The 13,159-nt window shown below is 36.9% G+C and overlaps 1 protein-coding gene across 1 annotated transcript; it reads left to right on the forward strand.

Moving 5' to 3' along the window:
- The first annotated feature begins 868 nt into the window (after positions 1-868).
- LOC148842838 (putative boron transporter 7) lies at positions 869-7,142 on the forward strand. The gene is made up of 14 exons (XM_088956631.1): positions 869-1,149; positions 2,047-2,152; positions 2,525-2,607; positions 2,759-2,951; positions 3,037-3,175; positions 3,280-3,445; positions 3,546-3,712; positions 3,959-4,132; positions 4,222-4,317; positions 4,412-4,528; positions 4,719-5,041; positions 5,161-5,443; positions 5,533-5,654; positions 6,755-7,142. Exons 2-14 carry the CDS (start codon positions 2,049-2,051, stop codon positions 6,813-6,815), a joined length of 2,028 nt encoding a protein of 675 aa, XP_088812757.1. The 5' UTR covers positions 869-1,149; positions 2,047-2,048; the 3' UTR covers positions 6,816-7,142.
- The last annotated feature ends 6,017 nt before the right edge of the window (positions 7,143-13,159 follow it).

Genomic DNA, 13,159 nt, shown 5'->3' on the forward strand with positions numbered 1-13,159 from the left:
TATTTCATGCCCTCACAATCAGAGAGTAATCGAATTCAAAAAGAAGGTATTCTAGTCAGGAATAGGATTTACTGAATGTTAACATATGTTTATATCTTAAATATAAGATTTAATGAGGGGTATTTAAATGATAAAAGTGATTATTCAAATTACATTTCTGTCCTTACAATTAGAGAGAAACTAAATTAAAAAAATAGGATATTTTAATCAAACCAATTTCTATACTCTTATTAACACTTTTTATAATAGGTTAAATTATTATTATTATTATTTAAAAATTATTAACTAAACCACATTAACAGATATTTTGAGAATCCAAAAGTGTACAGCAGATGCTTAAAAAAACATAAACCTGAAAGGCTGAAAGTGTAAAATGTTAACTTGAGCCCAACCCCAATTTCATCCCTATTATATGACATATTCTCTCTCTTATAACTAAATATTATGTGATGTATTCTCCATCCCTTTTTTCGGTTGAATCATGACAACTTGCTGTTCACCGTCCGATATGATAACCAAACCCGATTTTGGATGCTAAATAACGATGCGATGCACACCAAATTTCGTTGTATATTACCGACACGTAATCATGATTAGTCTTTAATGAACAAGTACAACCTATTAGCAGTTGGGACAAACACACTAGCGATTCGCTGGCTAATGGCTTGGCTAGTAGCTAACCTCCTGTCAAGTCGTCGTAACGGTGAAAAACCTCCCGTCAGGATAGGCGGAACCGCTTATTGTTGGATCTTATAAAAAATTGCCACGTGGTGATAGTTTCTGACTGATTTCTTGAAAGTGTGTAAGCGCAATGGGGACCAGCACCGGGTCGCGCGGTTTTTAAAAGTAGAGACTTGGAGAGGCTTTCATCTCTCTCCCGCTTCAACAGCCAACCCACCTGAACAATATAACCAACGCGAAGCTCTTTTCTTTCTCTTCCAGGCAAACTCTTTCCCGCTTAACATCTCACATTTCCGGCGGCTTTTAGCTTCTCCTAACGTTTTCGTTTCAGGGGACCTGAAAATTTCTCCGGCTGGTTTTCTTTTCCTTTTCTTTCTCTTGTCATGAGCGTCGCCTAGCCAGAACCAGAGGACATTTGCTTCTCCTTTCTTGCTCACAGACACGGCGAGCCTGCTATCAGAGGTCTCGGTAGGTTTTTGTTGGCCTCTTTTATCACGTCGTATTTATTTTTTCCTCAAAGGGATTTTGTTTTTTTTTTTTTTTTTTTTTTTGGGGGGGGGGGGGGGGGCTTAGCTTAGTTGGTTTTGTATTCTGGATCAACGGACGTGGAGTCGAGTTTCTTGGTACATGGATGTTTGTAATCGTGTTTTGTTCACCGAAGATGGATTCTTTTACAGTGTCATCGATTCGGAGAACAGATTTGCCGTTATATTCTTTATTTGTTTGTTCTGTTCTCGGGTTGTTGAATAAAAAGTTTCTTTTCCTTTTTGCTTCGTTTATCGTTAAGAAGCATTCTTATTCGTGTGCATTTTCACTTGGAGTAACGGATTTTTTGGAAGAAAACAGTCTGTTGATACACTAGGCCTGGATAAAAGCCTACCTTTTGCGCACGAAACCTTTCGGGTGACCTTTTCCTTCTTTCTTCTTCTTCTAAGAAACTCCGGGTTCGTCCTACGTCGTATTACTCTTAAAATATTCTCATATGAATGCTGTGACATCTTTCGGCGGTGCCTTTTTGTCGTTTCATTTATAGATTTCAAGGAATTTCTTGTTCGTATAGTTCTATCCTTTTGAATGTCAAACAGAGTGTTTCACTAATGCTCTGTTCTTTCCTTTTGTTTTTCTTTTCAACCACTTCTATTCCAAGGATTGATAGATTCTTCTTCAGCATAATGTGGGTAACCATTTGTCTGTTTAATAACTGAAGTAGATTCCGAACTCATTGAATCTGAACATTTTCTTCTTCGAATTTTAAGGGATCCAAGAGACAGCTCTGTGTATTTTCTCCCTTGTATACGTTATTTAAACCTCTCTCTCTCTCTCTCTCTCTCTCTCTCTCTCATTTTTGTATTTGCATGCTCTCAGCAATGAATGAATTCAAAACTCCACTCAAAGGAATTATTAAAGATGTCAAAGGAAGGGCACCATGCTATAAGCAAGATTGGACTAATGGGTTTTCTTCTGGCATCAGGTATATATGATTTGTATGCTTTAGGTCCTGTTCGCTTTTTCATTTACTTATCCAACTACTCATGTTTTTTTTTATTTCCTAGGTAAATAGTGCAATTATCATTTTATCCATAAAAATTCATTATTAAAATGGGTATTTTTGTTTCATTAGTGTAACTTCCCCATGTGGAGATAGGTATCAGTTACGAGGATAAGTGATAGGGAAGAAAATAAACTCTCTCTCTGCCCACATAAATTTGATCCCCATTGACTAACTTTCCCATCTCAAAATCCCAAAAAAAAAACGCCCCCTTAGAACAGATGGTGGCTCTGATATCTCCTCATTTTGCTCTGCAAAACGTGTTCATTCAATCTGGTACTCATCTGTTTTCAGGATATTGGCTCCAACTACCTATATTTTCTTTGCTTCGGCTCTTCCAGTTATTGCCTTTGGGGAGCAAATGAGCAGAGAAACAGGTCAGCACTAAAATCAAGTTTTCGCTTTTCTGATAGGTTCTACAATTTAATAATGGAGATTTCTGCCAACTACAAGTTAAAGATGATAGGTTGCTGCTATTGTTTATAAATTTCCATCTATGAGTCTGACCGCTCATGTTTGTTGTTGTAGATGGAAGTTTGAGCACAGTGGAAACGTTAGCTTCTACAGCTATTTGTGGTATCATACACGCGGTATTCGGTGGTCAGCCTCTGCTAATACTAGGAGTCGCAGAACCCACTGTTATAATGTACACTTACCTGTACAGTTTCAGTAAAGGAAGGTCGGATTTGGGAAAGGAGCTTTACTTGGCCTGGGCTGGATGGTAATGGAAAGCAGCTTTATCTCCGGCTTTCCCTGCGTCTTATGTTACATTTTGACTTAATTTACTAAGATGTTCTTCTTTGCAGGGTTTGCATCTGGACAGCGCTGTTGTTGTTTCTTCTTGCCGTATTTAATGCTTGCGCGATCATCACCAGATTTACAAGGGTTGCAGGGGAACTTTTTGGGATGTTAATAACTGTTCTTTTCTTTCAAGAGACCATCAAGGTATCTGGGTGATCTCTAAAGACACCCATGTATGATGTATTTAGTACAGCTTCTGAGGAAAAGCTGTCGTTGACACCTGACAGTGGCTAATGCTTGGATGACAGGGGTTGGTGAGTGAATTCCAAATTCCAAAAGATGAAGACCCTACCGAAGAAAAATATCATTTCCAGTGGCGGTATACAAATGGGTTGCTGGGGATCGTGTTCTCCTTTGGCGTACTCTTCACTGCTTTAAAGAGCAGAAGGGCAAGAGCATGGCTATATGGAACAGGTTCCTGAACGAACACTCATGACCATGTGTGCTCTAACTTGTTTCTTTTTCCAGTAAGAAACTCTGCATGTGTACCAACCTGAACGTTCACTGAATGCAGGGCCTTTTAGAAGCTTCATTGCGGATTATGGGGTTCCTTTGATGGTCTTGATATGGACAGCATTGTCATTCAGCGTTCCAAGCAGAGTCCCCTCTGGAGTTCCCAGGAGGCTCTTTGCTCCTCTTCCCTGGGAACCAGCATCATTATACCATTGGACAGTAATGGAGGTAACCGTCTTGCGTCTTGTCCACCCTCCCTCGGGACCAACCCAACCCAACCCAACCCATTGGACCGGATATGCGACAAACCCAACCCGGTCCAATATAAGTCCTTTACAGATGGACCAGGTCCAATCCAATCCAATAAATACTTTGTCCCTTTAAATCGGGACTGGTCCAATTCAATACGCCTATTGGCACATTTTTTCTTGCTTACTATCACTGAATGATATGTTTCTTGCACCCAAAATGCAGGATATGTGGAAGGTCCCACCGGTGTATATTTTTGCTGCAATTATACCGGCTGTGATGATAGCAGGTCTATACTTTTTTGACCATAGTGTTGCGGCACAGATGGCGCAGCAAAAAGAGTTCAATCTCAAGAATCCTTCCGCTTATCATTATGACCTTTTATTGCTTGGGTTCATGGTAATAGCTGTTTTATTTTTTTTTAATCTTATTTGTTCATCTGCATTACCTCTAGACTGTGTTAAGCTTATGCGCTGCTCTGGATTCAGGTTCTATTGTGTGGATTGATTGGATTACCCCCTTCAAATGGAGTCCTTCCACAATCCCCCATGCACACCAAGAGCCTAGCTGTTCTCAAGAGGCAGGTTGGTTGAGGGTTTCCCACACTTGTATTGCATTATCATGAAGTATAGTTGCTTTGCCTCTAGATGCTCATATAATCTGATCTGTGTTATGCAGATGATTCGAAAGAAGATGGTGGAGAATGTCAAAGAGTGCATGAAACACCAAGCTAGCACCTCAGAGATTTATGGGAGAATGCAAGAAGTGTTCATACAAATGGACAGACCTCCTGAAGTAAGTTTTCTAACGCATATGTTTTTATATGCAAATTGCTTAGCTTGACAAGTTCTGATCTCTCTCTCTCTCTCTCTCTCTGCCTTTCTTTTAACAAGTTGTTGCTTATCAAGCGGTGTTACTTCCTGTGAAAGGGCCTAAAAACTTTACCTGCTTTCCCTTAAACTGTTGCATGTGTCATATCATGTAGACTGCATCAGTGAAAAAGGAGCTGAAGGGCTTGAAGGAGGCAGTGATGAGAAGCCAAAGCACTGGGGGAGATGACAAGGATAAATTTGATCCCGAGAAGCATATTGAGGCCTACTTGCCTGTTCGAGTTAATGAGCAGAGAGTGAGCAATCTTTTACAATCCGTCCTCGTAGGGGTATCTGTATTTGCGATGCCCATAATCAGAGCCATACCCACATCAGTTCTTTGGGGATACTTTGCCTACATGGCTATTGACAGCCTCCCAGGGAACCAGTTCTGGGAACGGATATTACTGCTCTTCGTTACTCCTCGCCGGCGATTCAAGTGTGTACAACCCTCCATCTCAAGTTCTATTAACTAACGAGAGTAGTGGTATTTCTGTACTAGTAACCTGATATCATATCGACGACTTGCCTCTCTGGCCATTTGAACTTGTGATGCAGGGTTCTGGAAAGGGACCATGCTTCCTTCGTGGAGTCGGTACCGTTCAAGATCATTGCGAAATTTACGATCTTCCAGTTTGTATATCTTCTGATATGCTTCGGGTTGACATGGATACCGATTGCTGGAATACTGTTCCCATTGCCATTCTTTCTGCTCATAAGCATAAGAGAGCACATCCTTCCCAAGATGTTTCAGTCGGATCACCTGTGGGAATTAGATGCGGCTGAGTACGAGGAAGTTGATGGTACTCCTTCCCGAGGTCGCGGCACCCTCTCAATCAAGGTTGATTCTTCTTTTCTTTTTCCTTTATGCAGGCAGCCTGGATTTCAAATCCAACTTACTTTCTCACTCAATCTGCCACATCTGTGTAGGAAATGGAGGGGTCTTTATGCGTGGACAGTGAACGAGAAGTATGCGATGCAGAGATACTGGATGAACTCACCACCAGTAGAGGGGAACTGAAACTTAGAACTAAAAGCTTCAAAGAAACCAGGTGATATCATTACTAAACAATCCATTGCTTCAAATAATCTGCTGCGACCCTCCAATCATCAACGAACACGCCGGCGATGGAAATGAAAAAACAGACCACGCGATGGAATGCGTTTGTGTGGGGTGTTTTTTTTACTTAGGCTTAATTTGGAAGGAGTACAAATGCAAATAAGTAGAGTGAAAAACCTTATATTTTGTATTATTTGGTATGTATTTGTATTGTACATATTTGAATTTGCATTTGTATATATGTATAATGTAAATACATACAAAATAATACAAAATACAAGGTTTGTATTATGTTGTATGTATTTGCACTGTACATATTTGTATTTATACTCCTTCCAAATTAAACCTTAGACTCAATTTAGAAAGAGTACCAAATGATGTCACATGGCATTTATATATGGAAAGAGTACCATATTTGTATTTGATTCAGCATTCAAATGCCATATGACATTGATATATGATGTCACATGGCATATAACATATATGCCACCACATAGCATCTGAACATAATAAATAACATGTGTGGTATCGTTGATTTACCTTCAAGTGCCATGTGACATTCATCTATATTGCACATAACATTCACATGTCATTGATCCAACATTCAAATGTCACGTGGTATTCATATATATGATATCACATGGCATATATATGATACCGTACAGCATTTGAACATAATTAATAACACTTACATGCTACGTGACACTTAATACAATTGACTTACCTTCAAATATCATATAGCATCCATATATGTCACCATGTGGCATTTACCTGTCAATGACTCATATTCAAATGCCATGTGTCATCTCCACATTATTATTTTGCATTTAAATGCTACATAAAACATTTTATTGTATCCAAACACTATTATTTATTTTTGTTTTGAAATTTTTTCGTTCAAAAGATTTTTAAAGTAAAAGTACAAGAACATCATGTACTTTATATTTTGATGCTGTTGAAAATACAAAATATGAAACACCGCCAAACAGGACCTTAGTTTCCTTCTTGTGGTAAGGGCCAAGGGGTGGTTTATACTTTATGCATATATGTCATGTCTTTTGCATTCATAATTCCTTTCTTGTGTTATGGCAGATTAACCCTGAAAGTGACCGATGATGAAAATGAAAGTAGTGATAGTGATAGTGATCAGTGATGAAGATGGCAATGGTGATAAGGACGGAAATGATATCCCATCATAAAGTTGGAATAACTTCATCTTCGATTGATACAGAAGAGAGGGAAGGAAGCAGCAAATGGAAATAGGTTGCTGCTGCTGTTGTTCTTTTTTTGTTTTATTTTTTAGGTATAAGTCCAAATTTAAAGAGAGGACGTGATTGGGCTTGTGAAGGAGTTTAGATTCAGATATCTTGCATTTGGTATTAGAATGAAGCAGTGGCCCTTGTTTAATTCTTGTTATGATGAGTAATTGTATTATATATGAAATTTTGGCGTTATTTTTTTATTAAGTAATTGCGTTATATTACAGATTCATTCATTTTATTCGATACTATTTTAATTATTTTTGTATTTGACGAAAAAAGAACCATCATCCTCGCACCGGAAGATGGGAAAAAAATGTGTTCTTTGTGTAACCCAAGTGAGGATTGAGGAAACACTGATCCATTGTTGTTTTTCGGATGTCGATATATTAGAGTAGGGAGGAGGAATATGTGTATTCAGAACCCCCATTTTCCTTATTAATGAAGTAGCTCTGTGTGTTAAAAAAATCTGGGATAAAGAGGAATAGTAAGATACATGATGATAATATCCATTACTGAATCCTTTTCAATTGCTACAACGTGCAAGCTAAGTAAGGGAATATGTAACCTTTCATTCAGAAGTCTTAATGCAATATTCACTTAAAAATGCATGCGACACGACATTCCATGTTCAAATAGTATTAAGTCCCGCTTAGTTTGCAGGATTAGGAGTCTAGAATTGGAATTAGAGTGGGTTATTCCGATTCTAATTATTTGGTTGGACGGAATCCGAATCCTATTTCCATTTCTGTTGAAATAACATTTCTTTATTTGAAAAATTTTAATTCCGATTTCAGTTATGAAGAATTTTAATTCCGATTCCAACTGCAACTCCAATGGACCCTTAATACTTGTTATATTGATGGAGCTTATGATCCAGTGAATGGAAAAGCAACTTCAAATTTTGCATTATATAATAAATCAAATTACATTATATATAAATGTATAGCAGGATATCAAATTACATTATGATCCGATTTAGAAGGAGAAGCTGAATGGTGAGAATTAATCAGAGCTCTACAGGAAGCGAGATATACAGGAGATTCAAACATAATTTTATATTCTGATGCATCAGATATTGTAATTAATATGAATAGTATGATTGAACCACCAAAGAGTGATTATCAATTTATTATAACTTCAATCACATTAGCCCCACTACGTGCTTCACAAGAGACATTAGAAAGTGTTATTACGTGTAAACACTCCCAAGAAGAACCTCAAAAAGGTATTTCCTCCAAAGTAAATACATAACCCGGTGTGAAGATGTTACAAACATTTATACTTGAATCTATCCAATCTATTTCAAAAAAAAAAAAAAAAAAAATCTATCCAATCAAAACTACTATTAATTACCATTACAAGAAAAAAAATCTTATATACAGATTTCATAAAAAGGGAAGGAATATCAAAATGTGCCACCTCCCCATTCAACATTTGGGCCCTTCTTGTAATTAACTTCTTAGGGTATACTGAAAATAAACTTCCAAAGTGCTAGGACAAAATAAGATTTGGTCCACCACATGCCACAGTTGCGGGCCAATGTTTACAAACCCAGAATTTAACTAACAAGTTAATGTTATCAGAAAAAGTAGAATTTTTTTATGGGACTATTATAGATAAGGACAACTTTAGGGCCCTAATATCAATAAAAATAATATTTAAAAAAAATTAAAAAATAATATTAATTAAGGACAAAAATACTGTTCATCTTCTTCCTCTTACAATCGATTCATCAGCGCTGCCATCTATCTCCTCCCACCTCTACCTCCGCCTCTAGCAATGTTGCTAGAGGTGGGCGGAGGCAGAGGCAGCAGTTGTGGTCATTCCTCTGCCCAATGTTGCCACCTCCGCCCACCAGCGCTGCCACCGCTGCCTCTACCTCCGCCCACCTCCGGCAACGTTGCCAAAGGCGACAACGCTAATGAATGGATTGCAAGAGGAAGAAGATGAATAGTGTTTTTACCCTTAATTGATATTATTTTTAAAAAATTAATAAATTTTTAATTTTTTTTTTAAATATTATTTTTATTGATATTAAGGCCCAAAAGTTGCCCTTATTTGCTATAATCCCTAACATCTTTCCACAACAAAAGAAATAGCCGCTTCAATCGCATATAACTCCATCTGAAGAGCCGACTCTACCATCTAAACCTCCTGCCACAAAAAACCCATTCTTAGTCAGACATACAAAAGTATAAGCCCTTTGAGCATTATTAGTAAAACTGCCATCATGACATGAAGGATATCCAAAGTTAATATGTAAAAGTGTACAACCAAAAGGAATGTAGGGATGGCAATTTTCTCCATCCCTATTGAGTGCCTAACCTCTCTGACCCTGCGGGGACCCCACGGGGACAGGGATGGAGACCATCTTTGTGGGGATGGGATCAATAGGGATATTCGATCAGGGACAGGGATGGAGACCATCTTTGTGGGGATGGGGATCAATAGGGATATTCGATCAGGGACAGGGATGGAGAGTAGTGGCAGAGCCTTAACAAAAAGTTTGAGGGGGCTAAGGACCCCTCCACCAATATACTTCTGCTCTGCACTAAGAGGAGTGAAGTCCTTGACCCGACCCCCCAATCCTACATATATCAAAAAAATATTATTTACATTTTAATTTTTTCATTTTAAATAAATATTTTTTTCATAAACAAACTTTTAATTAAAAATTTGGGTCCCTAATAGAGAACCTGTCTTCATTAATTAGGAATAAGGAATGGAGGTTAATTTTTCCCCCAATGGCAATTCGAGTTAGAGACGAGCATTAATTTAAAACTTGGTATTGGAGACAAAAAGTATGATCCCTGCCCCGAACCTGCTCCATTGCCATTTACTAAATTTACTCGTGTTGGATCCATATAAACCTAGACATTTCTCTTGTTAATCCTTTTTTTTTTCGTTTATTCTTGCTATGAAACACTGATGGAATCTCTCTCTTTTTCTTTTCTTTTTTTATAGATAAACTATCAATGAAATTTAGCTAAACGGCCTTCCATAATTTACAATTGTTAATTAGGGGTTCTCACGGTTAACACCCACGAATATTAACTTATTATATCGTTACAAACAAGAATTAATAGATTATCACCAAATCTCTAGTCCACTTCCTATCTTTAAGTTCAACTCTATTTTTGTTTATAATATTAGTTGATTAAATCCAAATTAGAAAACGTTTGAGTAAAGAAAAAAAAATAGTTTCATCACTTTGCCCCGTGAGTTACCTTGTCTCGGTAAAAAACATTGATTCTTAAACAATGTTATTGGTTGTGTATGTTTTGAAAACTTATTATTATTATTATTATTATTATTATTATTATTATTATTAGGAATTTTTGCAAAAAAATTGACCAAGTTTGGTCAAAGACAATTTCATCTATATTTTAGAAATAATAGCAAATTGAGTGAGCGAGAGAAAACATGAAGTTTTTAGGACAAAATTACCCTTTTGTTAAAAATAGAACCCACATAATCCAAAAAGCATTCATATTCCATTTGTCTTCTCTAAGTTCAAATTCGACTCATCCGTTTAGTTGGAAACATCTCCAAGTTCGAATTCGATTCCATCCCTCCAGCCACTCAAATGGCTTCAGATTGGGAAGCATCGACTCCATCTGGTTGGGAAGCATCAACTTGATCGATTCAAACTATGGCTAGTTGGGAAGCACTGACTCCATCTTCAAAGCAAGTGTACTAGAGGAATGTCGTGAATGGTAATGCTAGATTGGCTAAAATAGCAAGACAATTGAATATAGCTCATAATGCTTATATGTGTGATAATATTCAAACTACATATCTACTTATATGATCAACAACAAGAATAGATTTTGTGCTTGAACTATCTGGTATGGAGCAACCTGGGTGGTGTTTAACATATTTAGGCACCATCTGACATGGGGAAGACTGGATGGTTTATTATAGAGTTGGAAACCATGGTTTTAAAAAACAACCCAGAAACAAAACCATTATGACCATTGATTTTTGGGTCGATGGTTCGACTGTCCGATTCGAAGGGATGACCCATTCTAACAACAAAAATAAAAAAAATAAAAAAAATATATTTGAAAATAAAAATGGCCAATACCATTGAATGGGTCGACGATTCAACCGCCAGGGTCAATGGGTCATTGACCGATTCAATGGTTTTTTGCCAAGGGCCGGGTTTGGGGTAAGACGGAACCAGTTGCCTGGATGGTTCCCAGGCTGAACGGTCCAACCATTTGGGTCAATGGCAATTCGAAAACCATGTTGGAAACCATCCGGCATTACATAGACTGGATGGTTTATTATAGAGTTGGAAATCATACGACATCACATAGAGACCATATAGTGTTTCATGGAGTTGGAAACCATTCGGCATTACACAGATTGTATAGTGTTTTGTAGAGTAGGAAACCATTTGGCGTTACATAGATCGGATGGTTTATTTTAGTTTTGAATCTTCAATTGCAGTTGTAAATTTTACCCCCTCAGGTGATAAAATAGTATTTACACCATCAAAATCATCTAAAGACCAACATTCCATATGGTAGTATGTGATTCTCACGAGTGCATAAACCATGCGGCATGGAGAAGAATGGATGGTTTATTACAGAGTTGGAAACCATCCGACATTACACAAACCGGATAGTTTTTTACAAAGCTGGATACCATCCGGCATTACACAGACTGGATTATTGTTCGCAATTTTGAAACATAATTTTCTTGACATTTTAAAACATAAATTATAGTTGCAAATATCTATCACTCCGCATCATAGTTACACCATCAAAATCATTTAGAACTCACTAAACCTCTTTTCTGTACGATTCTTATATGTTTTAGACTTAGAAACCATCCAACACTAAACATATCGAATAATTGTTTGCAATTTTGATACATAAATTACAGTTTTGAACATCTATCCCCCAGCAAGTAGTTACACCATCAAAACCATTTAGCACTCAATGAACCTCTTGGTCCTATATGATTCTCATATTTATAGACTTAGAAACCCAAATTGCATCATGCATTTATTGTGTAGGTGCCATTCCATGATGTCAAAGCACACAAGCCATGTTTGTGCACAACCATAAATCTCTACCTCTAGTGCCTCTACTAGGACTTCTTTAGCGTTCAAATCATCATATGGTTGCCATTTATATAATTCACGTTCTAGAGTCCTATGTATATTAACTCATTTTATGAGTTATTATATACTGATATTTTGGTCAAAAGAAATTGTAGGTTCTTCAACATTCAAATCATCATGTGGTTGCCGTTTATGTAATTCTGACAACCATTCATTTCCAGCTTTCTATTGACTTCTAAGTCTTATTTCTTCTACTTATATTTTGCAAATACTCGACTAAATCATCATTTACTTACATTTTGGGAGGAAGGGATTACTTTCATTCCTTAAACAAAAGAATACACAATCAGAATTGACCAATGAATCACATCAATTACTTAAACAATGAAATACAAATACAAAGACACAACAAACAAAAAACAAAATATATAAAATCTACTTAGGCCAATTAAAAAGAGTTGGAGAAACAAGAAATAAGAAAAAAATAAAGGGAATGGGACCCCAAATCGAGGTTAGAAGAAGAAACCCCTTCTTGCTAACCCTGAAGTTTGCAAAAAGACAAACAGTAATTTTAAACTCAAACTTAGAGAATGGGACCCCAAATCACTGGAACTCGAAGTAGGAGGAATATTGCTTTGAAGATGGAAGTCTTCCCAGCCAGATTCAATTTGAATTGATTAAGTTAATGCTTCCTAACCAAATGGAATCGGTGCTTCCAAATCTGAAGTCGTTTGAATGGATGGAGTCGATACTTCTAGCCAGCCATAGTTTGAATGGACAGAGTCAAACTCAAAATTGAAGATGCGTCTAACTAGCCGCAGTTTGAATGGATGGAGTCAAACTAAAGAAACATGAACACTCTTTGGATTTGATGGATTCTGTTTTTAACAAAAGGATAATTTTGTCCTAAAAACTTCATGTTTTCTCCTGCTCACTCAATTTGCTATTATTTTTAAAACATAATTGAAATTGTCAATTAGTTTGATCAATTTTTTGCAAAAAGTTATTATTATTATTATTATTATTATTATTATTGTGGTAGTTGTTATTGTTATAGAATTTTAGAAATTTGGTGCATGATACTATTATTATTATTCGATGACGATGATGATTTAGAGCGGAAATATTTTAGACAGAAGTCTAGAAAAGAAAGAGAAGACA

Source organism: Nelumbo lutea, chromosome 8 (genome assembly GCF_056320005.1).
Source record: "Nelumbo lutea isolate HS-2025 chromosome 8, American lotus-T2T, whole genome shotgun sequence".
NCBI lineage: Eukaryota > Viridiplantae > Streptophyta > Magnoliopsida > Proteales > Nelumbonaceae > Nelumbo > Nelumbo lutea.